Source organism: Diadema antillarum, unplaced genomic scaffold (assembly GCF_040938485.1).
Source record: "Diadema antillarum isolate AM-2024a unplaced genomic scaffold, OU_Dant_1.0 seq00002022_RagTag, whole genome shotgun sequence".
Lineage (NCBI taxonomy): Eukaryota > Metazoa > Echinodermata > Echinoidea > Diadematoida > Diadematidae > Diadema > Diadema antillarum.
In genome coordinates, this window is record NW_027272677.1 from 107,087 (window position 1) to 119,692 (window position 12,606).

The 12,606-nt window shown below is 36.5% G+C and overlaps 1 protein-coding gene across 1 annotated transcript in view; it reads right to left on the reverse strand.

Annotated features, from left to right (window-relative positions):
• LOC139713647 (son of sevenless homolog 2-like) overlaps nt 1-7,044 on the reverse strand; it is a 57,216-nt gene extending 50,172 nt beyond the window's left edge. The window contains 1 exon segment of the mRNA XM_071625355.1: nt 6,479-7,044. Within this exon segment, the coding sequence (XP_071481456.1) occupies nt 6,479-6,550 (72 nt within the window). The 5' untranslated portion in view covers nt 6,551-7,044.
• Nucleotides 7,045-12,606: the final 5,562 nt, after the last annotated feature.

Consider the following 12,606-nt stretch of genomic DNA (forward strand, 5'->3'; position numbering starts at 1 on the left):
TTGATCTGGCATTGTTGTTACACATTCTGGTACCAAATTCCACACAAATTACCTATGAAATCATTACCATAATACGGATATCAATATTAATATCAACATACAGTTGTAAGTGCATTTAAATACATACCTACAATACCTACTGTACCTACAATTGTACGATGACGCTCAGTAAGTTAAAGACTCAGTAAGTGAAAGACGCTCAGTAAGTTAAAGAGTTTAGCATTAACTGTGTCAAAAATAACCGGAAAAACATTAATTTACATCGTTACTGTAGTTCTATTGGTGTATGTGAGCTAACAAACATACAAATGTTCTTAGTTCACAGGAAACCATTTACTCTTTTTTTTTGTACTTCATAGGCTTCCCATGGCACAGATGAGTCATGTGACAACAGTGCCAAAGCATGTGAGTGAAATATAGATAAGTCTTGATCTAGCATAATTTAGACTTCAATTGCATGAACAGTCTTTGAGGAAAAATTCTGGATGAAATTTCATTTTTAATCTTCACATGCTACGTTGTACCATTTAATAAACTGCTATGGAATTTGAGAAAAATATATTGTACCAAGACAGCTCCACAAAGAAATTGAATTTCCTTGATTGAAGAAGAGGGTAGACACCACCTTCCCCAACAAAATCATAATCATAATTATAATAAATGAGTGACATCATTACCATACCAATGTCGAGAAGAGCCTTTCCCCTCTTCACTCCCTCTCTTTCTTACTCTCTTATCTGTCTGTTTATCTCTATTTTTTTTTTTCTAGACCTCTCTTTTTCCTCCATTGTTTTGCTCATCCTTGTTACCAAGAATGATGTGGTGTTCTTCAGGGGAATAAATCATGTTACTCATCCCTCCTCCACAGCAGAAGACAGATAGACGGTGGGCAGAGAATGCCCATCATTTCAGTAGCACACACCTCTGACTCAATACATGCACACACACCTACACACACACACACACACACACACACACACACACACACACACACACACACACATATACAGTACTGCACTCATTCTCTCTTTTCCCACCCCACCCCCCTATTACACAATTCCATAAGATTGCAGGAGGAACTAACATCCCTTTCATTCAAATGTACATCATTCAAAGTCTGTTTTTTAGGGTCCGGGCTTCCAACTACTTCAGATTGGTCTTGTGTATCATACATGTAGTATTCCAGATATGAATTTAAGAAGTGGTTGGTCCAGTCCATTTTCCAAATTTGAACTGCCTCTGGGAAGAGGTTTTTGAGACTGTTCAAGCTATCTCAGTCTTGGTTTCAGCATGCTGCATACTGGAAACAGTTCGAGAAAATGAGCTTTAAGTAGACTAGAATCTGATATTTAGGGGCACACAGAATGATGTACACATGTATTATATAACATCCTATAAAATCATGAGCAATATGTACAGTATACATCAAGTGGGTAAATTTCCCATTAAATGGAATTTAGTGGCTTAAATTTTGAGAAAAGCACTAACATGGTATCTACATACTGTAAAACATGATATTTTAGCAGCATGAAATTTTCGCATGGTGTCTCTGGCATTCAATACATACAGCGTAGACAAGAGCCTTCGCGTGTATTTTGATTTCGCGAACCTTGGCTCTCACGAAATTTGTGATATTAAAATGCACGCAAACATTCCTCGTTTTACAGTACATGTATGTTCACATACACTGTACATCTTGGAATATACTGTACATATTGGTAAGTGGCACTGGGGATCCTGAAGAATAGAAATGCATCTCAAAAACACATTGCTAGTGGCATATTAATTACGCTAACTACATTAATCACGGCAGTGTATTCTTGTACTCTTTATTGTTTATTTTCTGGCTGTTGGCATTGGTTATGCAATTATTGCAAATTACAATGATTGCAAAGCTCTTTGTGCACCTGGTCAGCCTTCCTTTACAGTATGTACTTATTCGAATTAGGCCTACATGAATAAGAACAACCCTAAAACACAAATTACAAACCAGAACACTTTTACCATTGCTACTACACAAGTCTAAGAGTGACAAGAAATTATCGGTATTAGTAACAATGATGATGGTAATACAAACAATAATTATAATAGTATCAATAATAATAAAAATCATGATAATAACCACAGTCATAATCACAAAAACAATACGGATAATCAGCGTTTGAATCACTACATCACTACTATAATCATGTTTTTTCAAGTCATACTCTTTCTGCAGCACACTAGCCTTAATTGTATCACTCCATCTATAGGGAGCGATCCATGCATGGGTAAACAAAACAGTAAAAAGAGCATTATGAATGTTTCAGGTCATTTCAATGTTTACAACAGCAGGGTAGTACATACAATGTTTATATTTGGTTAGTCTGTCTTTTTTATATCACCACCACAATCATCATAAAGAAGTTGTAAACCAGTTGGATGTTACGATACCAGTATTAAGTACTCAATATCAATTTCTGGTATTGTTCTGCAGTCACAACATATTTTTTTTCTTCTCTCTCTTCATTTTGTTTTTCTACCTAACCTTGATATCTACACTGGCTTTTTGTGTGAGCTACAGTACGTGGCCTTTGGTACTGGTAGATACATACTGTATTACTGGACTATGTCTTATTAATAGTAATAGGATTCATTTAAGCATGTACATGTACCATCTGTAATACCTGATTCTTAATTTTGAAATAGGCATATATACATGTACGAAGTGTAAGTAGAACGCATACATGTGGTCTTGGCTCTACAGCATCCTCTAAAAGCAAGGCCACAACAGAAAGCACAAAGCAAGTTAACAGGTCACACTCACCCTTCCATTTACAGATTCTTTTATTCTTATAAATGTAGGGCACCTCGATGCATCAAACAGCTTACTGATTCAGTAAATCCCCACTGTCTGATACAAACATACAATGGTACAATAGGACTGCCTGCCAGTACATTATTATTTTCTGTCTGTTTATCCCCTCTTCCATCCTAACTCCTTGACCAGGTAGCCTTGTCCTCTGCACTCTTTTGTTGTGCAATTCTGCAAGCAAGGCAATGAAAAAAGCACCAGGTAGTGAAACACCTTTTGCTTGGAGAAAGGTGACCCACCATTATTCTTAATAACAAAGGACCTAAAAGTTATACTTCTACATGATGCAGTTATCACTGCAGGAGAACAATAGCTCCAGTGCAGCAAGATCCATTCCAGCCCCGAGGCATTCCATACTAGAGCCTGAAGATGCACGTATACATTAAATTCTACATTTTTTTTTCTACTTCTAACAACAAAAAATGCAGTATTTCACACCATAATACCAGAAGATCAGACTTAACGAATTTCATTCCTACATGACATATTAATCTATAAATCTTACATTTCTGTTGGCTACATGTCTTCAAATCAAACAATATTGAACAGATCAATACGAATAATACCCAGCTCCTGTAAAATATCATTGTCCAATTATCAAGTCAGCCAAACTAATGATGACATTATTACAAAAATATGCTCACCTACATGGCTGACACACTCATTTTGGAGCTCCGATTTCCATGCTATTTTCACATTACTAACTGTTTGTCTTAGTCTGCATTTTTGTTACCATCCATCAGAAGAAGTAAACAAAGATTGAAGCATTTGGTGTTTCAATTTCAATTTAATTTTTTTTTCAAAGTTTTACTCTTTAGCTTTACCAAGAAAGTTAAATTCATTTGTTTTTATCATATCTTCATATCATTGTTAATCAAGAGTACCACGGTAATCTAATATTTATTCTGATAGTAATGATTATGATTGTAAACATGTGCAATGCAGCCTTTGGTTGCCAGACATGATTTTAATACAACCTGTTCAACTAATCAATCAATCCATCAAAAACAAAAAAACAAAAAAATCTTCCAAAATATTCTGAACATTAAATAACATGAAAAATGAACATCATGCCTGAAAAGTGTTGTATGTGCAATAAAAATAGCACTGGTCAAAAGTGTGATGGTACAAGATTTCACACGAGGTAAAAGATACAGGCTCTGTATTAAACGAGGCAGAGTTGAGTTGAATAGTGTGCCTCATCTTTCACCAGTGCGAAGTCTCGATTCCATTGCACAAGTAAAGACCATATACTCTGTACGCTATTTGTTATGTACAACACCTCAGATGTCAACAGATATGGTACACAATCCCATAATCTATTTTTCCCCTCTCTCATTACAATACCAATTTATGATGAAAATATGTATTTATGAGCCCAGTTTGCGGATTCAATTTTTTTTCTGAATTGATTACAAAACAATATTTTTTTTTTTAATGTACATGTACACTCTTTATTATGTACTACAACATCCGTACCTTCTGCTGGATGGATATAACTTTAAGGTAATAGAACTGAATGACTGTCTAAGATTATACTACAGCATTTTTATGAAAATTACCAAAAATCAAAATATCATTACTATCGTACATTGTACATGTAATTATGTTACGCATGTTATAACAGGGATGAATTGGCATCAGGATCATTATCACCAGTTGCTAAAATTTGGCTGCAATGATAACAGTGTGTAACTGTACATCTTAAGAACACAAAATGGCACTACGCAAAGCCGCAACCCAGGGTATGACGGTACCCTAGGATAATGGTGTGCTGAATCATAGCACAAATTAACCCCCCCCCCCCCCCCCAAAAAAAAAAAAAAAAAAAAAATTGAGGTATAAACCTCCATCACCTGCACATTTCTGAACAGTTGCACTCAGATAGACAGTGCTTCATCAGAGAATATCATTTGACACAAGTTACATGATAACAGAAGTAATTCCTTGTTTTTGATAGTGGAGCTTAAAATCAATATCACATAAGAATCTTAGTATGGCTGAAAGTGGGAACTTGTGGAGGAAATAAAAGAAGTTTACTTGAATACGCTAGACTAAGACTAGCTGACTAAAAGATGACTTCAGATGAATGCTTTATTGCACAATGTACTTGAAAAAAAATCTGATCCAAGTTCAAGGTGAAGGTAGATCATCATGATCATAAGATAAACCAAACTTCTTCTGAAGATGTTGACCATCGCGGTGAATGCTATAACGATAAGGGAACAAATTAATCACTTGTCTCGCGAAGATTTTCTTTGCGAGACAAGTGATTAATTTGTTCCTCTATCGTCATAAACCAAACTTGTTTGAAAAAAAAAAAACCACACCCTTACAACCAACACAAACCAAGAAAGAAACATCAATCACCGCAGACTGAGGGGACATCCTGATAATGCTGGATACTTTCCAGAATGATTGGCTAAATAAATGTACATTGTCTGTGAAGCACTGTCATTTCCATAACATTGAGTAATACATGTACTTGCCAGACACGGTCTAATTATAGTACTGTAGGTTTCTTTAGATTGTAAGGTATCATAATGTAGGCAAACTGTATAGAATGTGATGTGACACTTGTAAGCTCATTTTTGCAAATACATGTATATTGAATATAACATTCATATCATTGGATTCCACATACACTGGATTTTTATAAGTCTGCAAAGGGTTTTTGGAAAGGCATCCTCGTCCAAGGATTCACATTGCTAAGCTTTATTTGTGCACCCTTTGCTAGCAGAGGTAGTTTCTATCAAATTAAAGCTGGATCATGAAGCAAACTCTTGTTAGAAGTCATCACAATGGTAACTAAGTGAAAAACAGTCAATTATAAAGTGTATGAATTTCTCCATCCTGCTGTTCTCTAGTTGAGTTGTTAGTCCATCTTCCGACTTCCTTGATCTGTTCAGCATCACAACATTTAGACATTCCTACCTGCAACATTTGGTTTAGATCCAGCTACACATAGAGTAGATTCCTGATAGTACAGATGTAGTGGGTACATGCATCTACGTACATGTAAAATTTGACATTGCAGTCCTCAAATGCTGTCCTTGCAAATCATTATCATCATTCTACCTCATCACTCGTGTTTTGTGACCCTTGGACTTCACTACATCACATGACATCAGAAAAAGTCACCTAACGTTACATGTGATAGTACCACATACCAGGTCTCTGACACAGACTCTGTCAAAAGCAAATAAAACTTAAATTGATAAAAACTCAAGGGATGAAGAGTTTAGGGACAGATGTGCAAAACAGCAGTTTGAGAGCAAATTTTTTCACATAACAATGACATTACACAAAGTCAGCTTCACAGGAGCTAGCAATGACTACTGCACTGTGACCTGGCTGGAGCTAGGATCACACACACTGCATGTCTATGAAGACAAAGTGATCCCTCTCAAGGTCTCCAGCTCTACAGAATGACTTTTATGGGTGTCAAAAGCAAAACCAGTGAACAATACAACCACTCACAGCTATCATATTTAGTCACAGTCAGTAATGATATGCAATGATATAATATTTGCAACCACAGGCAAATTCTTGTGGCCTCCACTGCACTGCACTGGGAATATTGGAGACCTTTTCAGCCACTACTCACTCACTGATCATGCTTACCTTCCGCAAGGCATTCACAAACAAGCCCCTCCATTTCTTGTAGTCTTCCGATTCGAAGTCGACGGTGGCCATTTCTGACTGGAGTTGGACGAGCTCCGCTCAGCTCAATCTACTCGAAAAATGTCCCAGACGATCACACGCGTGTATCGATGCCCTACCACAGCTAACTGATTCTTGTAAACCTAACAAAACAATCGAACAATTTAGATAATCGCAGACTGTCCTCGCAAACAACGGGATGAGTTTTCGCATGGCATTCATGTCGCTGTGTTGATAACCTGCGAAGTTGTCAGTGCTAATCCACACTCGATCATTGTGAAAGACTAAACTCGACTCGTACACTAACAGCTCCGCTCTGCTTCTTCATGGGAAATTATCGCGAGAAATAGCTCAAAGCGAACTAATCTTGGCATAAATGTATGAGGTTGTTGTTTAACCATCAACTGCAGGGAACGCTAGATTCAACGATTTTCAGTGGACTGTAAGGAACACAGAATTTAGGCTGGCTTCCATGGCTTCGTCAATGACAATTACTGTACGAGTCAAGTGAGAAACAATATCCAAGGCCTACACAATCCACTCACTATAAGCATACACACACTTTGTACACACGTACAATACGTACAACTGTACATAGAATGCGATTCCTTTGCCCAATGCATAGTGCACCCTCTTTCGTCCAGGCGCATGCGTGGATCTTGTGGCAGTGAGTTCCGCATTTTGGTCAGTGTGAGGTCGCTCTCATGAAAACACACTGCGGTGCTCTCAGTGTTTCTCACTCGGGACTATACGTCTCACAAAACCAGTTCAATTCTATTCAATTCATTTTTATTCCACGTGCTGAAAAGAATACACAAATTCACATACACATATTGCACATCGCGTTTACAGAGAGAAAAGAAGAAGACAGAGACAAAAATATTATACATGCATAGCACGTGAGGGAATCAGAAAGGGCAATTTTTTATTATGATGAGACCTAGTAACACGACCGATTCCCTTACAATGAACAGGATAGAAATCGCAATCAATTCAATTCAATTCAATTCAATTCAATTCAATTCATTTGCTCAATTCCACCAAGAAAACAAATTACAGAAATTGTAATACCTCGGTATTGGGTGAAGACAAGAAATCAATGATTACACAAACATGACAGATAGCTAAAAAGAATTAACATATACTAGCACATGAGGTGGAAAAGATAGGAGTCCTGCTGAGAAGCAAAGCTTGTAAATTGCAGAAACTCCTATTTACAGATACAAAACAAAAAACACCAGATACACAAGACTGGAAAATTCAGCCTGAAAACTATGTACAATATATACATACAATATGCGAAAATGAAATGATAATTGTGGGGGGGGGGAGAGAAAGCACACTAACGGATGTTAAAAGAGACAAAAAATGTATTTAAACAGAATAAGGGATTAAATAATGGGACGGGAAAAAAATAACTTGGACTTGGACACACAGTTACAGGGACAAGAGTAAAGAGGGTGAAATAAAGGCAATGACTTACAAGATATCCAGTGCTTAACTAAGATGTAGCTCAGCATTAATCAATGAAAAAAAAAGTAAAACCAATAAAGCAGATTATATCAAAAAGCCTACATATATCTAATTATTCATAAAGATGTGAATTTAACACTCAACCCTATTTAAAGATTACAATTTATGGAACTTTATCAACAGTGGAATCACATGTATGTATTCCCTCTGACAAATTTCAGAGTGTAAAAAATAGAAAATTAAAAAAAATATGCAGGTTCAAATTTCAATACACAGAAGCAAGGTCAAAATATTTGACACAAGTTGTATGTCACACAAATCTTTTGTACAGTAGGACCTCATATATATATACATTTGCAATAATAAGCGATAGCCCAAGAAGAGATAATTTTAGCAATTAAGTTTATTCGATGGTATGTTACTATTTATAGACATCAAGTTGCAATTTTCTTAATTTCAATGAATATCATAAGTACAGACGACGCGTTGCGGCGTCGCGACGCCAGGGCATTTTGGGAGTGGGTTTGGGCGACACTGACATAGACATTGATGACAACGAACATTTTGCTCCCCTCCCCCTCCCTCCCCCACCCCCCTTTTTTTTTTTGGGGGGGGGTGCTTCTTTGCTTGTTTCAATTTCTCGAACAGTCCCTTTCTGTTGTGGAAATGATGAAAAGGATATAATACGGATTACACTATAATGAAGAATACAAGCACAACACTGCCTTTCATCTATATTTTTGACAAGTTTGGTTAAATCTTTAAAACTGATCGACCCCCAATGGCAATGAAAACATAACACAAGTTTTCTTACAGTATTAGGCTTACATAACGTCTCCCTTTTCCTTTCAGCAGATGCATAAATGACTTACTCATTATTGTATCGATCTTTTAGTCTTAATAGATAAATTACAATGTTACGGAATGGGCTCCTACCGGGAAGTGCATTGTAATTATATAGTTTTAAAGTTATCTACTAGTATAGGTGATTGGCAGTTACATGTATCATACGTGTGTAGATTAAGGGGTGTGCGTCACCCGACACCCACGAGTCATACAGCCCCTGGAACTATAATTATCGGCTCCGTTAGTCATACAGTCATACAAATATGGCCCATGACTCGTCCCTGTGAGTCTTTTTGCTACGGTAGGACTCGTTGTCCTTGTTTTGTCTAGTGTCAGACCAAGGGAGATTCTTCCCACCTCCCTGGTCAGACTCATGGGCCTTCTTCCCACCTCCCTGGTCACACTCATGGGCCTTATTTGCCTAATGTCGAGCTCATGGGCTGTATGACTTGCGGACTTTTTTTTTTCAAGGTCGTATAATGACTCGTGATGTGACCCCATTTTAAGTCGCAATATGAAAGTATCTTATTGTACCTCAAAGATCCAAACTTGGACTATTCCTTTTTTGGAGTTTTATTAATGATTTGCAGTAAAGCAGGTATTGTCTATGCTTATTTGCTGATGTTACCAGTTTTCTTATATCAGATGAAGATATTACGGTTTTAAAGGGATAGTACAGTATTGGTGGAGATGAAAATTGGGCTTTTAACTTTTTGCCAGATACCAAGAAAACACTTATGAAGTAGTACAGAGCATACCATTTTAGAAGGAATTTAAAGTTAATTTGATGAAAATCGGGTTTGGAATGACTGAAACATCCAAAAACAAAGTAAAATAAAGCGATCGTAATAAAGTGTGGGTCCCACATGCACTTATTATCGCTCTGTTTTGGATATCTCAGCCATTTCAAAACCAATTTTCATCAAATAAACGTTGAATTCCTCGTGGGATTGCATGATCTTTCATATTTCATAAGGGGTTTTTCATTATCTCATAAATGTTAGAAACCTGAAATTAGTTCTCAACCAAAACTATACGATCCCTTTAAGTGATGTTCTTTATCAATTCTGAAGGGGAAATAGTTCCTTTATGGTCTATACGAGCTAATGAATTACAAATCAATTTGTCAAAAACTTGTTATATTGCATGATTTAGAGATTGATATGTACGGAAATGACCCCGGAAATAACGTGAAATTAAAGATCAATGAAGTTTTGATAAGACAAGTGAAAAGTAGGTGACTGCTACACTGTTCTTTTCTTTGAGTGATAATTGACGAAAATTTGAAGCGGAAAGAGCACGTGGAATGTAATTGTAGGAAGGTGTCAAAATGTATTGGACTTAAGATGATATGAAGCATTTATTTCATGAAGATTTTAGGTGATTTGTATAATACTTTGAATATTTTATAATATGTAATGTATACCATGTAATCTGGCATGGGGTATGTGCAACTGATTTAGTGAAAAAAAAAATGTTTGTGCTACAAAAACGTGCAATTCTAACTAAATCTCATTATTTAGCTCATACACAAAAGTTTTGTTTGACGTTAAATTTATTGAATATATATGACATTCATCAATTTCAAATTGCATTTTTATGTTTTCATATTCAAAAGATATTTTACCTGTAATATTTGGATTGATATTTTTATAAGTATAGTCACAGGGGCATCAATATATAAGTCATGAAACCCAATCCTGTAATATTTGATTTGATTTGATTTAATTTCTGTATTTTTACAAAGTAGGCCTAAATATTACGTAACAAACAACATTCTGTAAGTACCACAATTTTCTATAACTTCAATATTATATTCATGGGGCCAAAACCTTGGGATGCGTTCTATGTATCGTTTAAACAAAGTAAATCTATGGATATTTTTCGAAGAAATTTTACATCATTTTTATTAAACTAGTCATATAGCCTGTGTTGTTATCCAAGAGCCTGTAATGTAAGCCCATTTTGTATCTAGTAACCATAATAAGTCTGTGATGGACTCATTTATGTATATCTCATATTTCGAGTCTGTTATGTACTATTTTGTATTGATATATAACTGTTGTTTTATGGGTGACTACGCCTTGACAGGTCAAGGGCCTTTGGTAGTTCCCCTACATCAGCTGCATTCATTGGGTTGTGCTTTGTCACTTTGTTTCTTTGTTTGTTTGCCATTGCCCTTGTTTATATGACGTTAGACTTTGTGATGTCATTTTTATATCTAAGATATGTCAAATTGATTTGAATCGAATCGAATTCAATTGAACTTTTGATTCAAGGGACCTCCTCAACCCGTAAAATATTTATCTACCGCGCTCTTGTGCAACGTTTACAAAAATCATCAACCTATTATAGGGCCTATCAAGTTCACCGTGATATAGCAAAGTAGTACTGTAATTTGTAGAGTCATGAAAACTTTGATCTGTGTTGCTGACTATCCTGCTTAAATTTCCATCTCCACCACCATCTAACACACCAAAAATTTGTTTCTCCCTGTAATTAGAGCTGAAGCAAATCTACCTGGCGACACCATAATCACATCTGGTGTAACCTGGTGACTGGTTCCATTCAGTGAGCATATATCATGAATAATGTAGTAGCTGGCCTGGCAAAAACCCGGCGCGCGCAACACGCGCATACTCGTTCAAAAACGCGTTCTTTCACATTCCTGAGATGTAACATTTTGGTTAAACGCATTTCCCCCGTGCCCTTGTCGTTGACATTCACGTCTTGCATGTCTATGTTATGGAATGAGGACGCTTTGCTTCCCTAGCGAGCATCTTCAAGTTGATCTGAAGTTGGACGACATCGAGCGCTCCCACAGGGTTGGCAACAGAAAGGAACATTCCCAACAAGGACAGTCCAAGAGGCATTATCATCAAATTCAAGTCATACAGAAAGCGACAAGAGTTCATCTCAAAGCGACGTAAACTGAAAGGTCAGAAGATGGCAATTGTCGAAGATCACACCTCTCGAAATCAAAAGCTGTTGAATGACACTCGGTCAAACACAAAAGTGGGCAAGGCGTGGAGCAAGGATGGACGTGAGTATGCACTGCTGAAAGGAAAAGACATTCAATTCAATTCAATTCAATTTAATTCAATTCAATTCAATTCAATTCATTTTTATTCGTCCAATTAGAATAAAAAACATTACAGGAAACTCATTGCCGGATTTTTACATATAAAATAATGACAAAGCATAACAAATACAGTATAGAGAGAGAACAACACGGAATAATACTTGACAAATAGATAACTAACCGGACATGTATGCAAAGCTGAACTGCAAAGAACGATCGTATAAAAACGTGGCATAAAAACGGACTCCATTGGCATGATGTTAAAGACTTCAGAAACCTTCCCTGTTGTTACGTCCCTATCTCAGTCCCCCTTCCCATGTCAGCCCGTAATAAACTGAAACCCAAACCAACTCGCCCTGAAATACGACACAACAAACAAATCAACACGTACAAAAACAAAAACAGTCAAACAAAAGTGATCCATAATAATGATGACCTCAAAAAGTTGTATAGATTATGATGTCGCTAATATCTCAAAATTAATGTTAAATTCCTGGTGGATTTTGTCCCCAACTCAAGTTGAAAAGACAGGTTGATTCATTTGACCCACTTTATACCTGTTCTCTCACTTTTCTTTCATTTTTTTATATGTACTGTACTTTCTTTTTTGGTTTATGTAAAAGCCTGCTTATGTTCTTTATTCTGTGAATACCATTACTTATCTGTTTTTTCCCCACAGTTTGTTTTG